The sequence below is a fragment of the Protomyctophum bolini genome (genome assembly GCF_963924005.1).
Source record: "Protomyctophum bolini genome assembly, chromosome: 20".
Classification (NCBI taxonomy): Eukaryota; Metazoa; Chordata; class Actinopteri; order Myctophiformes; family Myctophidae; genus Protomyctophum; species Protomyctophum bolini.
This window is the reverse complement of record NC_137881.1, coordinates 33,213,301-33,238,100: the sequence shown is the minus strand read 5'-3', so window position 1 is coordinate 33,238,100 and position 24,800 is coordinate 33,213,301. Positions and strand designations below refer to the sequence as shown.

Here is a 24,800-nt window from a genome sequence, read left to right as displayed (position 1 = left end):
GTCCTTTTGGTCAATCTCCGTCCTGAGTGCTGGGCGTTACTAATTGATTGAACGGAGAACATCGTCAGGGTGTTAAAAGTAATGCAACTGTTACTTTTTCTGTAATTAGGTTTGAATAAACCATAAGTTGACATGAGCGTAATGTACAAAGTGCAGTGATTGCTCAGCAGCTGTTCAAGTTCAAGGTTCAAGGTTATCTTTATTTGTCTCCCTTGGGAGAAATTTGCCTTGGAGACAGAGTCACAGCTGCATACAAATAACAGACACGTTCACATACGAAAAGAAAAGACACCATGAAACACCAACATACACAAAACAGAGATATTGCACACATTCCCTTGACAAAGTGCAACTATAGCAATCCCTGATTGAGCATTTTAGTTGACAGGGGAACAAAAGAGTGTTTAAATCTATTATATACACCTCGTGGAGTTCTATACCTCCTACCGGATGGCATTAGTCCGTACTCTCGGTACAGTACATGCAAGGGGTCAGACACAATATTCCGAGCCTGTCTCACCACTGCTTGTTCAAAGATGGTCTGGGGAGTGATGGGTGGGGTGGACATGCCCATGATCTTCCCAGCCATGTTTGCTAGCCTATTTACTTGGGACTTGTATTTCACAGTTAGATTGCCAAACCAGCTGGATATACCGTATCTTAGGATTGACTCTATACTAGCTCTGTAAAAGGTCAACATGATATTTCTACTGACTCCAAAAAGCCTAAGTCTCCTGAGAAAGTGTAGACATTGGTGTATCTTAGAACACAGTGTTGTAACATGCGTGTGCCAGTTCAGGTCCTCATCGATCTGTACTCCCAGATATTTATATGAGGGGACCTTTTTGATGTTATGGTCATGGACACTAATTATACTGTGGTCTCCTATGGACCTGGGGTCTACTATGACCTCCTCTGTTTTGTTTACATTTATTTTCAGATGGTGTAGATCACACCACTCTATAAACTTGTTTACTCCCTCTGTATGGCTGAGGATGTTATTATCACTCTTGAGCAGACTAAGTATCACAGTGTCATCGGAGAACTTGATAACAAATTGATTTGGATGTGAGCTGACACAGTCGTCCGTATACAAGGTAAACAGAAAAGAGGAACTGACTGTTCCTTGAGGCACCCCTGTACTACTCAGTGTCTCCTCTGAGAACACTGAGTTAAATCTCACCCTCTGTGGTCTACTAGAGAGAAAAGAAAAGTACCATTTAATTATAAAGGGGTTCACATTTAACTGAGCCAATTTACGCAACAGAATATCTGGATAGTTGCGCTCAGAAGGTTGGAGTGTTTGCTCCAATTAGAGGTGTCCAAAGGTGACACAGCTCCATGTGTGACAGATGGAACAACCACACAGGAAGTGATATAAGAAGGGACCGCCAGGACAGGAAGTTATTGTTGAAGAGCGCACACACACACACACACACACACACACACACACACACACACACACACAGTTAAACAGGCTACAGGAAGTGTAGTTATAGGTCATTTCCTCATCAGACATAAACATTCATGTATATTAGGCATTAATACACAGCTGTTCCGTTGATGTATATACAGTATTTAAACTTTTTTTATTATCTTTTACGTCATTTATCGCTCTATTTCTCGCCCTTTTTGTATCTTTCTTAATGTTTTTTATTCCACAATTTTTGTAAACCTTTTTTTTCCACCCAGTGTCAATTATCTAATGTAATCCTGGTCGCTACACTCTCTCTAGCCTCCTCATGCTTCCTTCAATGCATGAGGAGTCCAAGCCGCTTCTTGTGTTTTTATAATATTTCGCTCTACTTCAGCATGCAAGAGTGTGGAGCTAAAGCAGGGAAAATAGCAGATCTGCAAGCTCAGACCACCTCCCATCCATTAATACGGCAAAAACTTAACAGAAGTGTGCGTGTGCGGCGTGCGTGCGCGCATGCGCGTTCACTCATTCACTAGCAGCTATGTGTACAGATCCTCTGTGTTACTTTAACTGAGTGTGTACATTAAGGGTCCATTTGGTTACACTAGACCGGTGCCCGGCTGTAGAGCAAGCGAGGTAACGATTGAATAGGCCTGTCTCACAGCCCTTTCCCCGCCCCCTTTCCACGCCCCCCTTTCCAGACCTAGTGGTGTTGACATGAGTAAGGCTATGGACCAGAGCTACATTCCTACCTGCTTTCTCTGCACCATTTAAGGCCATTTCCAAATGATAAAATGTAAAAGACCCATATTATTATGAAGAAAACAAGATGTTAAGACCGCTAAACCAAATAGAATAAAGTTTACCTTCAGAAAAGGCGTTGTTTATGGCTTCTGAATGTCTTTTAACATGTACTGTCTATGGAGTAACGTCACGTCAACACCACTAGGTCTGGAAAGGGGGACGTGGAATGGCTGTGAGACAGGCCTATTGAAAGTTGGAGAAATTAGGGCTATTGCTCTAAAGGGTTGCAGAGTCAGAATTAAGGAATGTTGTAAGTCAATATCCTCGTGTGTGTGTGTGTGTGTGTGTGTGTGTGTGTGTGTGTGTGTGTGTGTGTGTGTGTGTGTGTGTGTGTGTGTGTGTGTGTGAGTGTGAGTGTGAGCGTGTGCGTAGATTTGCATCACTATACAGAACTCGTCAGGGCCAATTTTCCCACAGGCATGGTAACATTTGAGAAACACTCGGGTTAGGATTGCCCACTTTCAGAGGTCTAGGTTTCTGCTAGCCCCGTTTGGAACCTCATCCTCCGCCATCAGCTCCGAGAAGAGGTTTGAGTCAGGGTTTCCCTGCTTAGGGCGACATGGGTCGAGCCCTCCAAGAGCAGTGTAGAAAACCCTTGTCCGCAGTATCGTATCCAAAAGGTAAAGGTATTTCTGCAGAGCTGCAGATGATAGAATTTGAAGTGGGAAAATGTAAAAAGTCAAATGTTTAGATCGGGGTGAAACAACCGCATACAAAGCTTTTGAAGTCAGACAGCCCAGTACCATGTTTTCCCAATGCAATCTTACGGAAGCAGTACTGTGCATGCGGTCCGGGGTTGACTATTTTAGCCTGGTTTAAGTGGTTGTTTCACCCAGCTCTAATATATATATATCACTCATTCTTGAGATGAGGGACAAAAGTGGAAAAAACATGTCCCACACATAAGAGCCTTATTTTATGTAAAAAATAAATTAATTCATAAAAATAAAAGCACTTGCAAAGTTAAGTGTAATACAGTTGTGTATTATTATGCCCTTAATTTCATTATAATTGTTTTCATATTCCATCTGAATTAGTTAAAAGCAGGCCCTGTACCCAAAAAGGCCTGTATTTAGCCTGTCCCCAGCAAGTGGCCACAATTTCAAACTGCCAAAAAAGTGTCTAATACTGTCACAATCACATAAATATACATACTAAATTAAAGTAGATTGTCAACAACATAGCAAATAATATACACAGTTAATTTTAATTCATATTTTCTATTAAATATCTCATATCAAATGTTCGTCCCACATCTCCGTCAACTCCGTCAGGTTTTTTTAAAAGTCTTAAATTAATCAGAAAATATTGTCGACAGATTTAGCCTGAAGACTCCTTTTCCAAGTCCCATTTATATTTGTTGCAACAGTGGAGTACCTGGTCTGACAAGCATTCAATTGTTTGATATTTTAAACAAACAATGTTGATAACAATGTGGTCACAGCTTTTACATGTCAACTCCGTCAGGACATTATTATGATCTTTGTTAAGAATTCAAAAATAATGTTTATTATTTTAGTTTAGGGGTTAGGTTTAGCTAACAAAATTAAGCAAAAACAAAATGGCTACATTGTACTAAAGAGGGTTAAGATGAAAACAAATGCCATTTTGTCAACTCCGTCAGACGTCAACTCCGTCAGATTTTGTGTCTGACGGAGTTGACGTGTATCTGACGGAGTTGACAAAAGTGTTCCTAAAACAATAAAATTATTGTTTTTGAATAATGGGCAGTATTCTAATTTGGCACACAGTTAGAGCATGCCTTAAGGAACATTTTTGGCTATGGGGCCATCACAGATTTGTCTCGTGGTGACCATGGCAGCCATATTACAAAAGAGCCGCCACCTGATGTTATTTTACAATAACTCAAGTTCTACACCACCTAGGATCTTGATTCTGGTGACTAAGACCTCATTTTCAAGGATGAGGGATACAGTGGTACAATTTAGACTTTCCCTGTGACCATGGCAGCCATTTTTCAAAATGGCCGCCACCTGCTGTTATTTTACAATAACTCAAGTTCTACACCACCTAGGATCTTGATTCTGGTGACTAATCATACATTTTCAAGGATGTGGGGTACATTGGTAATATTTAGATTTGTCCTGTGACCATAGCAGCCATTTCTTTTTCAAAATGGCCGCCACCTGCTGTTATTTTACAATAACTCAAGTTTTAGACCACCTAGGATCTTGATTTTGGCGACTAATCATACATTTTAAAAGATGAGAAATACAGTGGTACTATTTAGATTTGTCCTGTGACCATGGCAGCCATTGTTTTTCAAAATGACCACCAACCTGCTGTTATTTTACCAATAACTCAAGTTTTAGACCACCAAGGATCTTGATTCTGGCGACTAATCATTACATTTTCAAGGATGATCTTTCTCTGGGAGAGGTAAGGGCTTATTTCAGGTGCAGGTTGAGTTTCTACTGACAGGACATTAAAAGGAGGTGGGCTTTCTGGCCTTTGACTTGCCCCTTTCAGGTACAGATGCACAGTTTGACTTCACTGGCCACTGCAGGGAACTGTGGGGGAGAAACTTTGGTCTCTTGACACCCCGATTAGGTTCAGGGTTTTTTTTGGTGGCGACTTGCCTTTCATGACATCTTTGCTGCAGCAGTTGATCTCCTTATTGCCAGTGGTGGCACACTCTGGGTCTCTGGGGCATTGTATCTTGGTGGCCTCCTGCCAGTGTTTCTCCATCCTTCTCCTGAGCTCTGTGTTCTGGGGCTCTGTTATAGTCAACTTACATTGTCTTGGCTGGAGATTGCTTTCCTGCAGGGTCCAGCCCAGTCTTGTGCAGATGGCTGCTGGCCCACCTGGAGGCCCCAACCTCACTTGTTCGGTTGGTGTGATTAGGTGGGGTGGTCTTCCCCAATCAGGATGAGGGGTTTGACCCTTTCAAACGGCAGTCTGGCCAAGTGTCTGTATTTAGTTGTGAGTTTAGATACAGGATACGATTGCTCACCCAGCCCCAGGTGACATGAGGTGAAGGCTCCTTTGATTTGGTAACATTGCTTTGGTTGACATGCTGGGGACACAGAGAAAGACACTGATGCCTTCAGTGTCTGCACATCCTGCCTGATGGTCCTGAAGCCAAATCTTCTGTCTTCAGTCTTTCGCTCACTGTTCACTGCTCACTGTTCACCTCACCGAATTTAGCCCAAGGAGTTTGACCCCTAGTTTGGCCATAGACCCCCTAGTTTGGCCATAGCCACTTGCCCAAATGTGCCGACATGTGCTGACCTCATCACATCTGTGATGATGGCTATGGCCGTTTTTAGCCAACGTAGTGTTTTTTGTGCAAAACTAATGCTTGGAATGGATCCAGAATCATGAAAAGCCCCTAGTTTGACATGCTACTTAAAGCATAATGAAATTTAAAACATTTAGCCTTATATTGTTTGTTGATGGTACCCAACTTTCAGCAGCTGTCAAACATGCCCCTAGGGTGGTCAAATAGAAACCAATGTGGGATATGTTAGTAGACACCTTTACAAACATTGGTGAAGAAAATTCTTGGTAAGAAATGTATTCACAGATTTTATATTATTCTGATAATATTCCCTGAGTAAATTGGTAAAATAATAGCAGGTCCACCATTTTTTTAAATGTCTACCATCCATGGTCACAGGATAAATCTAAATAGTACAACTGTATTCCTCACCCTTGAAAATGTATGATTAGTCACCAGAATCAAGATCCTAGGTGGTGTAGACCTTGAGTTATTGGGAAATAACAGAAAGTTGGCGGCCATTTTGAAAAATGTCTACCATGGTCACAGGACAAATCTAAATAGTACCAATGTATCCCACATCCTTGAAAATGTATGATTAGTCACCAGAATCAAGATCCTAGGTGGTGTAGAACTTGAGTTATTGGGAAATAACAGAAAGTTGGCGGCCATTTTGAAAAATGGCTGCCATGTTCACAGGGCAAATTTAAATAGTACCACTGTATTCCTCATCCTTGAAAATGTGGGATTAGTCACCAGAATCAAGATCCTAGGTGGTCTAGAACCTAAATCAGTTAAACTTGTCAACTCCGTCAGATGTTCGTCAACTCCGTCAGACGTTCGTCCCGTGATGTTTTTGTTAATTTCCAAAGAAATAGAAAATTCGCTGTCAAATCTTTTGTGCTTATGTATTGAAACACCAACTAAAATGATACGTAATGATGATTTTTTTTTTTTTTACATGGTTTTCATGTTATAATATTGAAAATAAAGGTTGAAATGACGGTTTTGAGAAATTGGATATTTCATAATAGTGTGATATTGGAACAAAATAATATTAAAAGATTTGTATTACTTAACTTGATTACTGAAAGCCATTATAAGATAACTGAGGACTTTATATTATTGTTGAAATGATAAAATTCAATTAAAAGGGATTTTAGTGTGTCTGACGGAGTTGACATGAATCAGGTATTAAGTGCATAAATGTCCCATTTTAGAAAGAAATGTTATGCGAAAAACCTGTTCCTTCTCAAGATTGGTAGTTGAGACCTGTGTCTACAAATACATCTATTTGATTTGAATGTATCTTAAAAAAAAAAAAAATCCAGTTTGAAAAAAGTTTTGTCCCTTATCTCAAGAATGGGTGATATATATATATATATATATATATACAGTTGCATCTCAAAATATTAGAATATTGTGGAAATGTTCGTTTTCTTCCATAATATAATTCAAAAAGTGAAACTTTCATATATTCTAGATTAATTTCATTGCGCATAAAGTGAAATATTTAAAATGTTGTTTTGTTTTAATCTTGATGATTATGGCATACAGCTCATGAAAATCTAAAAATCTTATCTCAAAATATTAGAATATCTTATGAAACCACTAAAAAAAATCTCAATACGTTGTCTGGGCTACTTTTAAACAATGATTTCATCAGTGGGGCGTGATAAGCCTCTGGCACTGTTGAAGTGTTATGGAAGCCCAGATTTGCTTCAGCTTTAAACTCATTTGTATTGTAAACTGGTCAGTTAAGCACAGTAATACCATGGTCAGTACACCAATTACTAGTAGTGTTGGCACTGTGGGCAGGTGCCAAATCGAGCTGGGAAGGAAAATCAGCATTTCCATAAAGCTTGTCAACATACTGAAGCACAAAGTGCTCTAAAATATAGATTGCTCTGTTGAAGTGTGAAGTTTTCAATGTCAGTGGACCAACACCATGCAGATAACATGGACCCAAATCATCACAGTGTTCTATCAATTGCAGATACAACACAACCATCTATTAGGATGTTTTACAGCACTGTGTGCCCTGCGTAGTGCGTATGTTGACAACCTTTATGGGTATACTGATTTCCTTTTCCAGCAGCACTTGGCACCTGCCCACGGAGCCAAAACTACTAGTAATTGGTGTACTGACCATGTTATTACTGTGTTTAACTGACCAGCCAACTGGCCTGACCTGAACCCCACAGAGAATCTAGGTTGAATTGTCAAGAGGAAGGTATGATAAACTAGATTCAACAATACCACTGAGTTTAAAGCTGCTATCAAAGCAATCTGGGCTTCCATAACACCTCAACAGTGCCACAGGCTCATCACCTCCGGACCATGCCACGCCCCATTGACAAAATAATTTGTTAAAACGTAGCCGAGACCACGTATGGTATTGAGTGCATAAATTAACATACTTTTCAGATGGTCGACATTTCTGTATTACAAATGTTTTTAAGTGGTCGCATAGAATATTCTAATGTTTTGAGATAGGATTTTTGGATTTTCATGAGCTGTATGCCAGAATCATCCAGATTAAAACAAAAAAAGTAGTTGAATTGAAATCCTGAATTATTATAATTTTTTCTTTTTTTTTTGGAGAAAGTAACCTTATTTAATTTCAAATGCATTTAGTTATCCGTTATGCTAACTTTATGAACTGAATACATTGGACATAAAAAACAACAACATTTATACTGAAGTAATTAAAGCGGGTCATGTTTGCATGTTTGGAATTGTAACCTTAGGACCATATAAGGTTTAAACATATCCAATGTGTGTTAACTTTCAGGACCACAAGTTAAGAGACGTGCTCGGGTTCGGGAAGGACGGCATGGAGGCCAAGCTGGTGACGGTCGTCCACGGCAACGACCTCGTCAACATCTCCTTCCTCAACTTCCAGGCCATGCTGGAGGAGACTGCCAAGGTAACCATGACAACCACTAAACAGTCCCATAGGCCGGGGGGGGGGGGGTAGTATCTTCTTCCGTCAAGGTACCGTGACCATCATGGCAACCACTAACTCTAAATAACGTCCCATTGGCCGGGGGATTGGTGGTCTATATATCAGTGGTTTTCAAACCAGTGGTCCGGGGACCACCAGTGGTCCTTGAGGGTGTTGCAGGTGGTCCCCAGTTAAAGGACAACTTCACCACTTTTCAACATCTCTTCACACAGGTATAATTGGTCATTACGACGGCATCAAGGCCCGCCAAAATACATTTTAGTCGACTAAATCAACTGTAGATTTGGTCGATTAAAATCTTATGATACTAGTCGACTAGAAACTAGACTAACACTAAAACATTCCAGGTGACCAAAATGTTACTAAAACTAAATGGACCCTATTCAAGAGAATATGACTAAAACTACATGGAAACTATTCAAGAGACTATGGGCCGTTTGCACCAAGAAGGATTAAGCCTTAATCTGGTTTAAATCAAGGTTTATCTATTAATCCAGTTGCACCAAACTTTAAACCTAGTTTTCACTAATCCGGTTTAGTTTTAAACCAGCCTTTTAATCTTGGTTTAGTTTTTTTAATCTTGGTTTTAATTTTCACAGTAAACCTGGATTAATGTCAATCCTGTTGCACCACAACTTTAAACTTTGATTTGAGTATCAATAAGGGATTAATTCTAAACCAGCAGGAGAGGAGGTTTAAATTAAAACAACATGGCAGCATATATCAGATGGCTTCATGAAAATGAAAGAGAAAACGAAAGAGCACCTCAAAGAAGAATAAGGGACCGTCTAAACCCAGTCGAATATTATGACTATGATGAATTCAAAAGGCGGTACAGATTCAGCAAAGACTCTGTAATGACAATACTTGCTAAAATCGGGCCTACAATTGAACATGCCACTGAGAGGAATGCAGCTGTACCACCCTTGCTCCAGCTACTGATAGCCTTGCGCTTTTATGCAACCGGATGCTTCCAGCTGGTGGATGGGGACCTTTTCGGAGTACATGACTCAACAGTGAGTAGGATTGTTGAAAGAGTATCCCGAGCAATTGCGTCTTTAAAAAACCAGTACATAAGATTTGCTCCAACAAGAGAAACATCTGCTGAGTTTTACAGAAGATCTGGTTTTCCAGGAGTGCTAGGAGCAATTGACTGTACTCACATCCCCATTCAAAACCCTGGTGGAGAAAATGGAGAGCTGTTTCGCAACAGGAAGGGACACTTTTCTATTAATGTTCAGGCTGTGTGTGACGAGGAGGGCCAAATCAGCAACATTGTAGCTCGATGGCCAGGATCAACACATGACAGCCGGATTTTTGACAACAGCCACCTCTGTGCTCTGCTTGAAAGTCAGGCCTTTCAAGGCCACCTCGTTGGTGACCTTGGATATGCCTGCCGTGCCTACCTGATGACCCCCATTTTGCACCCTCAAACACCAGCAGAGAGACGGTACAATACCAGCCACATTAAAGCAAGAGGTCTTGTGGAGAGAGTGTTTGGAGTTTGGAAAAGGAGGTTTCCTTGCTTGAAGGATGGGCTTCGAATAAAGCTAAAGACAACATTGACAGTCATTGTTGCAGTGGCAGTGTTGTACAACTTTGGGAAGAGATATGGAGACGAGCTGCCAGAAGATGCTGAAGAGGGTCTCCATGACAACGGAGAAGATGACCAGGAGGAACACGCTGCTGCCAATGCAAATGGAACTGCTGTCCGGATTACCTTAATTTTTTGCTGCTTAATTCGGTGTGTATTTTGTACACAAGCCTAAAGGAAAACTTTTCTCTATCAATCGAATGAAAGATAAATTTGTAATTATAATTATCACTTCTACATCTTCTATAGCATGTTAATGTAATATTTTCCTTGTGTGTACTGTACAGCCAATACAATGAACGCTGTTCAATGCCTGTGTTTTGAGGAAGATACTAAACATGTCAAAGTGTCCAATGTGTTAATTTATTAATAGTCCAATACAACACACATCTGCAGATAAGTATGCCAGCCAATGCAAATAAACGTCTATTGTACAATTATTGTACAGTACATATTTGTCTTCATACTCATAAAAGAACAGTTGTCTTGTTTTTCTTCAATTTCCTAAATAAATAATTCAAATTCAGATCATATTGATGGATTGATTGAATAACCCATTCTGACCTGAGATCAGATTAAAAAAATGTCTTCTACATCCTGACAGTTTTCTGAAAAAGCTATGTTTCGATGTCAGTCGTTCTTCTATTTAAAAAAAATAGCAGACCTACAAGCTCGTAGAACGCCACTTGGTGGCGCGCTATGAGCTTGTAGATCTGCTATTTTTCAATAGCTAAAGCATAACATAATGCTAACACCAAAAGGGGTTCCCGCTCAGAATTGAACAGTTTGGAGATGTACAGTACATTTCAAGAACTCAATACAAAAACTCATAGCCCACATCTAGCATTTATAATCCACACAAAAACAAAACACAAAACTGTCTGGACTGGGTCTCTATGGTGTATCACAGTAGTGATCACAACCTCCTTTGGTGAAATTTACAACACAGGTAAATGGCTTAACAAAATCATTAGCCTACAATACTGTACCAACCATGAATCTATTTACACTAGGGTTCATTAAGAAGATATTGCATTGGTTGTAAGCCTGTAAATGCTGTCATATTAGTCATGAGTGCATCTTTTTGAAGCAGCAGCACTTCTTTCTGCAACAGAAGCACTTCTCTCTGTAACTTTGCATTTTCTATCTGAATTACATTATTCTCTTTCTCCAATTCCAGTACATCAAAATGATATTCATTTGTGTCCTTTTTCTCTCTCTTGCTCTTTGATGGGCTGCCGTGCTGAACTGTGTGTGACTGTCCTGGGGTTGCTCCTTTGCTGACACGTTTTTTCACAATGGCAGGAGCAGAGGGGGCAACTGTCTTCACATGTACACCATTATCTAAAAAATACATAAAATATTTAAAAACTAGTTTAGTACAGTAGCCTATAGCACAATTGTCTCATGGCTATGGGCACAGAACTATGTTTTCATAATTTGTTTTATTTACATTACAATGTATGTAGGCCTACATGAGGAACAATTATAAACAGTGATTTTGTTAGTAAGTAACATGGGCATTAGTATCATTTAAATATCATGCCAATATCATCATGCTGAAATATGATATTGGTATTATACTGTCAGGGCAAAAAAATGTTAAACTGGTATTATACTGACCATAATTATTAAAATACTACTGACATGATGCTGACATTACATTATACTGAACAATAAATGACACACACACACACACACACACACACACACACACACAGTGGCACGCACACACACACACACACACACACACACACACACACACACACACACACGCACTCGCAGTTGCTACATAGTGGGGACGTATGACTAGAACCTCCCATGTGGGAACACCCATTTCTAGACATGGTACGCCTGTGAAAAAAATCAGGCTTGATCAGAAAAAAATCAGGAACAAGAATCTGACATTAAATTAGTAATATTCAATACTTTTTCCCCCAGACATGACTGGGTCCTCCCATTTGGGGACTTGTCAGATATTGTTATTTTTGTGGGGACACCATAACACACTTTCAGAATTTAACATCTTGGTGGGGACACCATAACACACTTTCAGATCTTAACATCTTTGTGGGTACACCATAACACACTTTCAGATCTTAATTTTTGTGGGGACACCATAACACACTTTCGGATCTTAACATCTTTGTGGGTACACCATAGTGGGGACACCTTAACACACTATCAGATCTTAACATCTTTGTGGGTACACCATAACACACTTTCAGATCTTAACATCTTTGTGGGTACACCATAACAGTTTCAGATGTTACCAACGTTATGGATATTCAACTGTCATAGACCTCCCTCTATGGTTTGCGATATCTGGGGTCCCCTTGCCAACCAAGAACTTGAAAAATGGAACAAACACCAAACCGAAACTGCACACATAACTCTGCAAATCCATTCTCTGCACCCAAAGAAAAACAACAAACAGTTCTCTCTGCCTACAAAGCAACAAGGGTGCCAATATTTGGTTCTATTGTGAATCAGCAACCTTTCATAGGCGGAAATCCCTACCTTCCCAAGTTAATCCAGCTCCACTGTCTACCTACATTTTGGATTTCAATCATATTTGCACATATCAGGTCCTTGTGCTAAACCCCTTACTCCTTTTTTTTACTATTTTGAAAAACATGAAGATCAAGACACTGACCTCGGATAGCCATACATGGAGAAGACTAGATCTGCATATATGCCGGCCAGCAACTCTACATCTGACCTCAAACCCTTAGATCTCCATATATGGAGCTGACCTGTTCTGACATGTTTATTCATCCCCACTCATACTTCCTCTTCGATGTCTCCCTGTCCATTCAAACTCTAGATGGGAAGTTATTATACTCGATGCTTCGCTTTTGCTATTTTAGTCCTCTGGCTGTCATACACACGTGTGATGTGAGCAGCTGATTGAATGCTCAATGGCATCTTTATGTAATTACTAAGGTAATAAGTGATTGGTACTTACTTACGTGCCTTTGACACTTGACACTTATTCTGATTCTTATTCTGAATATGAAGTGGCTGGGTAAATAGTAAATACATGGTACTAAATTGTATTCCCTTATAGTCTCCACCAGGCCGGAATGCATGACCGAGACTGTTTTGCACCCTGTCCGCCCATCCAGGTTATATTCACTAAACAAAACGGGTCTTTCAGATTTGTCATATTCCATCCTCATTGGCTAAGATTGGCTTCCAGCCCACTATAACCTGTCATTGATCTGGCCTGTACTCAAGGATTCAAACCTGGGTCTCAAATCCAAATGGATTTCCCTGTGATTCAAGGGAGATAGTTACATTTTAAGGTATTAGGCTGAGGTTGTGAGACAACAGCTACACTTGGAGCATGCCTACTGGAAGAAATACAACAATGTGGGAACACAGCACCAAGATGTGTGTACTGTTGTGATAGAAGGCTAGAGAATGGATTACAACCACCCTATGGACCACTAGCACTGCGTATGTAAACAGATCTGCTACCTTTAAACACATTTCAAATCTACTTAAATCATTGAGGAAAGATGCAGCTTTGTCAAAAAGATTGCGGATGAGGACCCAAATGCAGGCGACAGTAGGCAGAGCAATAAACTTAGAAGGATTTATTAATCAAACTGAGGTTCTTCCATAAACAGGGCAAAGAAGGCATGACAAAACACAGAAACCATACAGGAACTCACACCACAGGGAACTACGAAACAACAAGAACAATATGCAAACACAGGACTTAAATACACACAGGATAACAGGTCACAGGTGGAACCAAAATACAATAAACATTAGGATAGGCTGGGGGACTAAAATGACACAGGTGGAAACACTGACAAATTACAAGGCAGGAACACTAGGCACAAATACTACAAAAAGAAACAAACCAACAGTCAGGAACACATGAGCAAATACATACAAAACATACTGAAATCAGTGAAATGACAGAAATACATCCAGAAGTCCAATATCAAATAAGGACAGTCAAAGTTCACAGTCCGAGGAGCGGACTGCGACATAAACTTAACGCAGGCACATAGGCAACAATTAAACTGAGGCTAAAGCGTAGCAGCATAGATATAGGGGTTCCAATTTAATGGAGCTAGATACTGAGAAGATACTACTAGACATGATACTGAGAAGATACTAGACAAGATACTACTGACATGATTCTGCTGACAAGATACTGACATGTTACTAGACATGATATATACAATGAATGTCAATGATACTGACATTATACTGACCATGATATTGACATGATACGAGACAACTGACAACCTGTTACAGCACAGTAGTGTTCCTCCCAACCTCTCCGTCAGTGGCTTCTCCTCTCCTCACGAGGTCAAGCACAGGTATCATGTTTTTTAACACTAGAAGGTCTGAAATAAAATCAGCTAAAGTTGCATGTGCTTAAATTCACATTTAGATTTTTTTTCAGATGTCAAGATTTTCTGAGATGATAGAATGGTGATGGATGATGATGCTCTTCTGAAAGCTTCATGGGCAAAGATAATCAACTTAAAAATAATTTAAAAAACGGTCAAAATTACCTCTCAGACCTTCTAGTGTTAAGGAATCTATACAGACTTGTAATGTCCCAGGCAAACGTGACTGTGACAGGTGTCTGGAATCAGAGCCAGCCCTTACAAAGAGAGATTGGAAAGCTATAAAATTTTATGTCCATAACAAAATTACATCCCTAAAGAAGAAGATGTAGAAAACTTTACGGCTGCATTCACACTGTTAAAGTGCCTCTCCACGGCTTCTTTCTCTTCTGGTTCCCATTTCCGAGCTAAAAGAGAAATGAATAACAGATTAGTGTATTATAAGGTAATCGTTTTAGCCTAAAAGCTACAATTATTTCTACCACTGACTATAGATCCGGATTTGGCCATTTTAGTCATGTTACTGTGTTTAACAACTGATTTTGTAATTAATCACCATGTTCCGATTAATAGCTGCCAAAATTAGTACAGTAGGAAAACTGAGCACCCAGTGCTAAGGAAGCTACCAGAGGACACGCACCTGTTGTACCTCTCAAATTGATAAATATGACAGCTGTAAAGTGGATAGTTTAACACGAGCACGAAAAGAACCTCCAGGATATAACATTAAACAAACTGACAAAATGTTAGCCTTTAAGAAACAAAGTAATGTTGAACAGGGATAACGAGCCCCCGCCAGTTAATCACAAAAAAACCCCAACCAAACGCTATTTTGTACTTTGACAGACAGACCCAGCCAGGGACCCAGGGACACAAAGCTGTTGCACCACTCAAAATATCCTTACCTCTTTTTGGCTCCTTCTGTCCGGCTCCTGCTGGTGCCGACCCACTCCGTTTAGCAACTGTGGAATGACAAGTAGAACATTCTGTTAAGTGCCACAGGTAGGCTAGGTAAAGCTACAGGCGTTGATTCTCCTAAGGTACTCTGGTGCAAAATGACACATGCCACAGACTGACCGACAAAGCCACTTGTACGCTAGGACCTGGCTGAGGGAAAATAAAAGTAAAACCCTGTCCAATATCCTTACCTCCTGTTGGCTCCGTCTCCCCATCTTGCGCGGATCCACTCAGGTCAGCAACTATAGAATGACAAGTCAAATATTATGTAACTAGATGTGCTAGAGATGATCGTGTCTGCTGTCTCTCCCTGTAATATCTGTGTGTCAATTACAAATGGCGACAGTTGTTAAAGGTTTGGCTGCCTCCAAGCTAATGACTGTGAGAACCAGACAACTGGCAGGAACAGTTTATAGTTTAAACAGTTTAGGATAGGCAGATAGAGTTGGGGTGCTGTAAAGGTGCAACAAGATGTGGAGATGTAATGATTAAAGCACATACCTTCCGTAATCTCCTCAAATGTGTCCTGACTGGCCTCAAGAGCGGCGTCCCCCTCAAGCGCGTCCTCCTCAGCATAGGCCTCTTCATTTTCGGATTTGGATGACAGAACGTACTCCCCCTCTGCCGATAAAAGTTAATGTGACGGTGATAGTGATTGGTTTGAGGATGTGGCCACAGAGTGTGACACCATAGAGAGACCTGTCCAACTTTCGAGAGACAGGGAAGTGGTAGTAACACCCAAAACGCTTGCGTGTAGTAACACCCAAAACGCTGTCCTTAAAGCCTCTGTGATTATTCCTGCTGTCGGAAAAAAAGCCGATGGATCTCGGAAATACAGTAAACGTCACTTCTGTGTCTTTTGTGAGATGCCAATGTTGAAATTGTCAAGGCATTTGGAGACTGTTCACCGCAAGGAGTTTGAGGTTGTAAAGGCATTCAGCTTTCCGAAGAATTCAAAAGAAAGGCGACTACATATAGATCTACTCCGAAACAGAGGCAACTTCGCACACAATATCGAAGTCTTAAAAACAGGCACAGGGACACTGGTCGCAAGCAAGCAGCCAAAACAAGATTTGACTGCCCAAGAGTACATGCATTGTGTCTACTGCCAAGGGTTGATGACCAGATCTGCACTGTGGAGACACATGAAGAACTGCAAATTTATCAAACCAGACGTAAAGCGACAACCTGGAAAAAAGAGAGTTCAAATGTTGTGTGCGTTTGCTGAACCCATCCCCGATGGGGTGTCCACTGATGTCTGGGATGTCTTGAGTAGAATGAAACAGGATCAAATCGCAGATGCAGCCAAAAAAGACTGGTGTATTCTCGAGTTGGCTAAGTCCCTCTACAAGAAGCACGGATCCGACCCCGCAAAATATGACTACATCCGGCAAAAGTTGAGGGAGCTGGGGAGACTTGTTGTTCATGGAAGTGACATCACACCACTGAAGAGTATCAAAGAGTACATCCTTCCAAAGAACTTTGAGCTCACAGTGAAGGCAGTGAAACACACTGCACAAAAAGAGACGAGAAAAGAGAAATCTATCAGTCTTCCAGTGAAACTTGGATTCAGCCTCAAGAAAATCGCTATGCTTCTGGAGAGTCGTGCTCTCATTCAAGGTGACAAAAAGGCAGCGGAAGAAGCACAAAACTTCCAAAGGATCTACCACGCAAAATGGAATGAGGAGATTTCCAATAAATGTCAGGAGACCCTGTTGGAGGGAAAGTTGAATAACCCTCTGGTCCTGCCTCTGACAGAAGATGTCAAAAAGTTACACGACTTCCTGCAGGAGAAGCAGCACCAGTACATTGAGGACCTCAAGTCTACGTCGTCGATGGAGAACTGGAAGAAACTGTCCAAGGTCACTCAAGCTCTGGTTCTGCTTTTCAACCGTCGCAGACAAGGGCAGACGAACAAAGTTCAGCTCACATCATTCTTGTCAAGAGACAAATCATCCACTCATGAGGACATCAACTACGCTCTCTCTGAGTTTGAGATAAAGCTGTGCAGTCACTTCTCCAGAATTGAAACTAGAGGAAAGAATGGCAGGATGGTGCCCATTCTCCTAAGTCCGTCAATGTTGGAATCACTTGTCTGTCTCTGTGAATGCAGAAAGGAATGTGGCGTCCTCGACGATAACCGCTATCTATTCGCCGTACCAGGCGCCATGTCTTTCTATCGCTCGAGTGCTCTTCTCCGAGAGTACAGCAATCTGTGTGGCCTCAAGAATCCACAGGCAATTACATCTACCAAACTGCGGAAACATTTGGCAACTCTGTCCACAGTTCTGAACCTTAGGGAAACTGAGATGGGGCAGCTAGCTGATTTCATGGGACACAGCATCAGAGTACATAGCAAGTTTTATAGGTTACCAGAGAAGACCCTTCAGCTCGCGAGGATCAGCAAGGTGCTGATTGCCATGGAGCAGGGACGAGTTGGTGATCTCCAAGGGAAGAACCTGGACGAAATCCACATTGATCCAAATGGTATGGAGTTTCTGCTGTATTAACCCCTTTTGGTGTTGTATCCATTATGCTATACTTTAGCTGTTGAAAAATAGCAGATGTACAAGCTCATAGTGCTGCTGTGAAAAGCTATGAGCTTGTGTGTGTGTGTATATATATATATATGCCATTTTATAAAATTCTTGAAAATGTGGCTCAAATCTTTGAATATATATTCTTTCAGAGCAAACGTTTAACCCTAGCGCTGTATTTTATACCCTCTTGTTTCCGACAGCAGGAATAATCACAGAGGCTCTAAGGACAGCGTTTTGGGTGTTACTACACCCAAGCGTTTTGGGTGTTACTACCACTTCCCTGTCTCTCGAAAGTTGGACGTTCTGTCATCCAAAGAAGACTGATCGGTGTCCAAATCTTCATCTGATAAATCTTGGGGCAGGCTGGGGGGAAGACTATTGTGCTGTAACAGGTTGTCAGTTGTCTCGTTGTCAAGGGAGACGGGCACAGGACTGGGCGGGCGCAGAGGAGGTGGAGGCCAGAGAGAAGAGGCTACTGGAGGGCATGGGGGCAGCGTCATCCAGCCAGTTGAGTGGCGACTTGCTGGTCGAATGATCTACAGGGAAGAGAGGACAAGAGCAAAGATTAGTATAGGAATAATGATATAATAATAATAATAATGATATCATAACACTATGAACACAATCCCTGTTACCTTCGTGAGGAGAGGAGAAGCCACTGACGGAGAGGTTGGGAGAACACTACTGTGCTGTAACAGGTTGTCAGTTGTCTCGTTGTCAAGGGAGACGGGCACAGGACTGGGCGGGCGCAGAGGAGGTGGAGGCCAGAGAGAAGAGGCTACTGGAGGGCATGGGGGCAGCGTCATCCAGCCAGTTGAGTGGCGACTTGCTGGTCGAATGATCTACAGGGAAGAGAGGACAAGAGCAAAGATTAGTATAGGAATAATGATATAATAATAATAATAATGATATCATAACACTATGAACACAATCCCTGTTACCTTCGTGAGGAGAGGAGAAGCCACTGACGGAGAGGTTGGGAGAACACTACTGTGCTGTAACAGGTTGTCAGTTGTCTCGTTGTCAAGGGAGACGGGCACAGGACTGGGCGGGCGCAGAGGAGGTGGAGGGCAGAGCCGCAGACATGGGTTTCACCTTCTGCAAGAGAGGACAAGAGATCCAGTATAAGTCATTTTACACTTGGTCGCATGCTGAAAATAGCAGATCTACAATCTCACAATACGTCACAGCGCGACACGTGAACTTGTAGATCTGCCATTTTCAGCAAGTATAAAATCAGCCATTATGACGCCACCAAGGCCTGCCAAAAAACATTTAGTCGACTAAATAAACTGTTGATATAGTAGACTAGAAATCGCATGACATTTAGTCGACTGCAATTAGACTAAACATTCCAGGTAACTAAAATGTGACTAAAACTAAATGAAAACTACTCAAGAGACTTTTCACATCCTACCCGGTTTGCATTTAACCACCTCCGCAACAGTCCGTCCATCTTGCTAGTACTTCTACTCCAACATTAAACTGAAAAACAAAACACACACAGTCACCCCCACATACTCCTACTCCACTTTATAAGACTTCTCCACTTCTTATAAACTTTATAAGAACAGGATTATTTTGTTGGGCAGTAAACACTCCAAGGAGCTGTGTGTGACATCACCTTCATGCGGAAGCTAATTTAGCTAAGATAGGTATACGTCAGGGGTGGGCAATTATTTTTCCCAAGGGGCCAAATGAGAAACAGAAAATATTTTGGAGGGCCGGGCCAAAAGGCTGAACTTAATTATGCATAATATCAAATTTATTTCTATATAAATAGCAGTAAATGGCATTGTTTGGCAAAGCAATGGTAAACTAAATGTGAAACATTTGACCCAAATTATAGGCAGAGTGACTATTTTACATCATGATGATGTACAATAAGATCACCCCTCACTTCACATGGGTGTGATTTTTTTACTTTCTACTTTCTACGTTTCCTTTCCCAGTTGAAAACTATGTTTTTGTTTAAGTTACAAGTCCTGTAAATACTAGCATTTTCTTTTAACAATGAGAACATTAGAGGTAGCTCTCTTAATAGTTCCATTCAGAGGACACTGGAGGTGCCACTTTCACAACCCATGGTGCGCTGCTTACTATCGAGAGATGAGTGTTAAGTCACAACCATTAAACAATAACGTTCTGAAAACAATAATAAGCCAACCAGTAATGGTATTGTTGAGACTTGGCAGCCTGGCAGGCGCTGTATGTTGATGTGTGCACGTTCGTTCTGCCAGATTTACTTTGTGGTACAACGGTGTCGATCGACTCGTGTGCCGAAAACAGACGATCCACAAGCTCACGGCGCACCGCCCAAGCTTTCTGAACTTCAGAAGCATGCAACATTCTGGGCGCAACAACGCCATACGGCAGCATCTTAACTTTATTGGCGAGGCGGGTTAAATAAAGCAATGAAGCATAATGGGATTTAACTTGTCCTCCTGCAAGGGAGTTTGGTAATCAAAGCATGCGCCTAAATAAAAGCGATGCTTTTACCCATAAGGTAATTAGAAAGTATGTTTTATTTTCGGATTATCAAGTAATCTTTCACGGGCCGTACAATGCCCAGGCGTTCATATCCATTAGCACTGGTTAGCTGTAGGGATGTTGCACACATGCCTAAAATTGCTCTTATTTGCGCCGCCCAGCTTGTCACACTTCAGGCTGCATGAACAGCGCTCTGGCTCTGTTTTCTGCCCCCTCAATGTCCCCGTTCTCTGTTGTATTTCAATGGCTAGTTGGCGACAAGCCTACAACGGTAGCGTTGCAGTAGTCAAAACGTAAGCGAGTGACAGGCTGACAGCGAGACGAGATTAACACATGTCGATCGTATCAATGCAGAGACCTACATTATTAAATCCATTATTGGCCATTTGGCCTGGAGGGAGAACGTTTACAGCCGCTGTCGCTTCCTCCTCAACCTCCTCCTCGAGTCCCCACACTGGCACGGTAGTTACGGCTATCAAGTTAGCCATGTGCTATCGATGTTTGAGGGTTTTCTCGTCAGCGAAATGTCAACAAACAGAACACGTACGGTGACATGCATGCTGATCTTCCTTAATAATAAAAAAAGGCTTAGCCCATGCGTCCAGTGGCTTTATAGGTATAACTTGCTCAGATCTGGACTGGATTTATTTATGTTTTGGACTAGGTACTGTAGACGCGCAGATGCGATGCGTTGTTTATTGATGATTAAGCCTACAACAATTTATTTATATTGTTAAATGTTGCTTTTTAGTTTGTCTTTTAAAAAGGAGCATATATAAATGTATACCATTCGTCTACCAACTTTAATTATAAACAAGAAGGTGGCCGCACATTCTATAATGCGTTTTACAACATCTTACAAACAATTCAAAGCTATTGTGAAGCTGAATAAAAATCACTTTTACCTGGAAGCGGTTGTCACTGGCAGCATTCTCCAGGGCCATGACGGAGAATGAGCCTATGAAAAAAATAAAGGAAGTCAGTCACTGGAATAACAATTTTCTTCTCGTGCACCAAAGATGAAAGTTTGTCCTTTACTCCAAACGAAACGACGGCAACACAATTTGGGTGAGCGAGGCAGTATAGCTACTTACAACCAAGTGCAGTAAATTCACCCCCTCCCCCCACCTATCTGCTGGAGAGGTTTCCAATCGAGGTGCTCATTAGACGCAATTCAACACAGCTGCGCGAAATTGTCTAGCTCACACTAGTATTACTAGGCAAGAAAAGCCAAGAGTGCACTATGGACAGACCTGCACAACATCAAATTAAAAAAAATACAGTCAGTCCAAGAAAAAAAAAAACCCAGTCCACAGTGATTTAGGCTTGATGCCTGTATATATAAAATATAATACATTTAATAATATAATAAAATACTTATTTTATTTGGAACTTTATTGGTATTGTTTCTACTGTTTTACCACAGGCGAGTTGTGGACTAAAGCATTGTAATAGTTAGTTGAACTGTACAAAAACAATCCGATTCTTATGATAATTACAAAATAGTTCGAAAAGTTACCTTCTCTCTTCTCCTGCCTCCTGCCTCCTTCTTCCTGCTTCCTTGACGGTGACACCGTACGAGCCTTCAGGCTGGCGGGGGTGACGTGTGACTGGGGGGTGTCACCTTTTACCGGTACTGTAACCTGCTAAACTCGCGCTGATTGGCTAAAGTGACACGTGATAGGCAGACTGGGGGGTGTCACCTTTTACCGGTACGGTAACCTGCTAAACTCGCGCTGATTGGCTAAAGTGACACGTGATAGGCAGCACGGCATATTATTGGCTATAGGTGTGTGAAAATGCCTGAATTCACACACTTCTGCAGTTGCATAGTTTTGGTCAGTAGGGGGAGCATATTAACACACTTTTAACACACTTTTCATGATTTTCTATCTCTGTGGGCACTTTTTTAAAAACCAAATAAATTTGCCCTAGGAATACTAGAAACTGTTTTTCTATCAATTTAAATGATAATCCTTCTGGGGACCAGGATTTTGGTGCCCACAAGGATGCAGGTCCCCACGTCGTTGGTGTGTAGTCATAGTTCGATCCCCACAAGGTAGCAAAAGCGCACGCACACACACACAGTGGCACGCACGCACGCACACACACACACACACACACACACACACACACACACACACACACACACAACTGAACTCACGTTCAGAGGTGGACGTTGATGGTAGGTCCGCACCGTCCGGGTCCACTGGTACCAGCAGTAAGGGTTGGTCAAAATGGTCAGCCAGGGCATCATCATCATATTGGTTTGGTAAGGGATTGATTTGCTGTGGGATCAACTCGATGATCTTCTGTGACAACGCATCAATCTTTCCGGGTGGGGGTCCACCTCCTGTGAGAAAAGTCTCCCTCCTTTCCTCAGAAGCTTCTTTTTTCGCCTTTGCTTTCAAGTTTTTCCAACAGGCTTTCAAACTGGGGACGTAACACGTACACAACTCGTCCCATGCCAAGTATTTTTTTCTCACCATTACATTGTCAGTTTTTTTGTCTTCAATAGTGTTCCGATACTGCTCCATTAACTGACATAATAAATGCTTTTCATGGCTAGTGAAGTTTGAACCCCTTGCACGCTGCGCCATGTTTGTTGTTGTTTTGGAATGGGAAACTATCGGAGGAAGTGGTGGTGTGTGTGATCAACGGAACAGATCTATAAACCTACCACGCACCACGGAGTGACGCTCTCTGAGCTTATACGTCTGTTCTTTTTTTAGCGAGCGAGACGGTTTTTATTATTATATATATTTTTTCTGCAGGCACTATAATTTACTTAAAACATTCTCAAATATGAATGAAATAGTAACGCTAATGATGCTCACGACTGCTGCTGTTTATTTACAGCGCAAAACCAAGATGGCGGACACACAACAAAGTTTAATCCATGAATTAATCACAGTTTAAAGTTTTAATCACAGTTTAATGGATTTTAATCACAGGTTAAGGATTTAATCACAGATCTGTTAAGCAATGCTTAAAATTAAGTGGTGCAACACAACTCGAATTAAAATTAATCCTTGATCAACAAATCCCTGATACTAAACCAAACTTTCTTGGCCCTATGACTAAAACTAAAATCTAAATGTGCTGTCAGAATCAACACTGGTTTGTACCTCCTCATCTCCTTATCTGCTAAAATGTATCTTGTCAGATTATCCTGGGGTGTGTGTTGCTACCAGATTTCAAAATAGTTTATGATCGTAAACATCTCAGTACTGTATTGCCGCCCTTTTAGAGACGTTTTCTACAAAACTGTCTTCGGTAGGCCTAAACTACTTTCCCCCATTCCTTCCCTCCTTTCCTTTACTTGTGTCCTCAGGCTGTACAATATACTGTATAATAGTGTCTAAACAGGGTTGAGTCAGAATTAAGGAATGAATGTAAGTCAATATCCTCACGTGTGTGTGTGTGTGTGCGTGCGTGTGTGTGTGTGTGTGTGTGTGTGTGTGTGTGTGTGTGTGTGTGTGTGTGTTCCAGATATGGACAGATGAATTGTTTAAGCTGGCTACAAACATCCTTTCCCAGAATGCATCACGGAACACCTTCCTCCTCAAAGCGTAAGTGCGTGCATGCGTTACAACACCTGTGAGGGCCAAATGAACAATGTGTTAGGCCCAAACATCACCAATGCAACTCCTAGCAACACAACAGTTTTAAGGACATGTCACACCAATGCAACTCCGTGCAACAAAATACTTTTAAAGACATGTAGTAGTTGCAGCTCCTTGCAACTACTCGCAACTCCTTGCAACAAAACAAACCACACCAATGCAACTGCCATTGGCAATAATGGTTGGAAATAGTTGCATGTTGCATGGTGGCCCTCTGGTGTGGTATAGGGCTTAAGCCCTAAGTTGCAGCTGGTGTGGTTTGGGCCTTAAGGATCACACATTTAGACGTCAGGTTTATAGAATGTATTCTAGGATCACACATTTAGAGGTTGAGTTTAATGGCTGGAGTGTATTCAGGGTTATAGGGTTAAATATATTTTTATATTTTTTAAATGCAGTTTTCGAAAAAAACGTCCACGTCATGTGTTTTATATACATTGCAGTTGATTATTTTAAAATGATTATTTGTCGGCATTGTTCAGACCTACTGTGTAATTCCATGAATACTATACAAATTGTTATTTGTCACCTGCCTGCCTCTCTCTCTCTCTCTCTCTCTCTCTCTCTCTCTCTCTCTCTCTCTCTCTGTCTCTCTCTTAGGTACTCCAAGTTAAAATTGCAGGTTAATCAAGATGGAAAAATACCAGTGAAAAAGTGAGATGTGCACACACACACACACACACACACACACACACACACACACACACACACACACACACACACACACACACACACACACACTCACTCACTCACTCACTCACTCACTCACTCACACACACATTATTAC

General features: G+C 41.3%; 1 protein-coding gene across 1 annotated transcript in view; it reads left to right on the top strand.

Annotated features, from left to right (window-relative positions):
• The window catches only part of LOC308335345 (1-phosphatidylinositol 4,5-bisphosphate phosphodiesterase beta-3-like), a gene marked incomplete at both ends in the record, with an annotated part of 68,935 nt that overhangs the window by 21,849 nt on the left and 22,286 nt on the right, over positions 1–24,800 (top strand). The window contains 3 exons of the mRNA XM_080792365.1: positions 8,257–8,391; positions 23,880–23,959; positions 24,614–24,667. Coding sequence (XP_080648491.1) covers positions 8,257–8,391; positions 23,880–23,959; positions 24,614–24,667 — 269 coding nt within the window. The remainder of the gene's footprint in view (positions 1–8,256; positions 8,392–23,879; positions 23,960–24,613; positions 24,668–24,800) is intronic.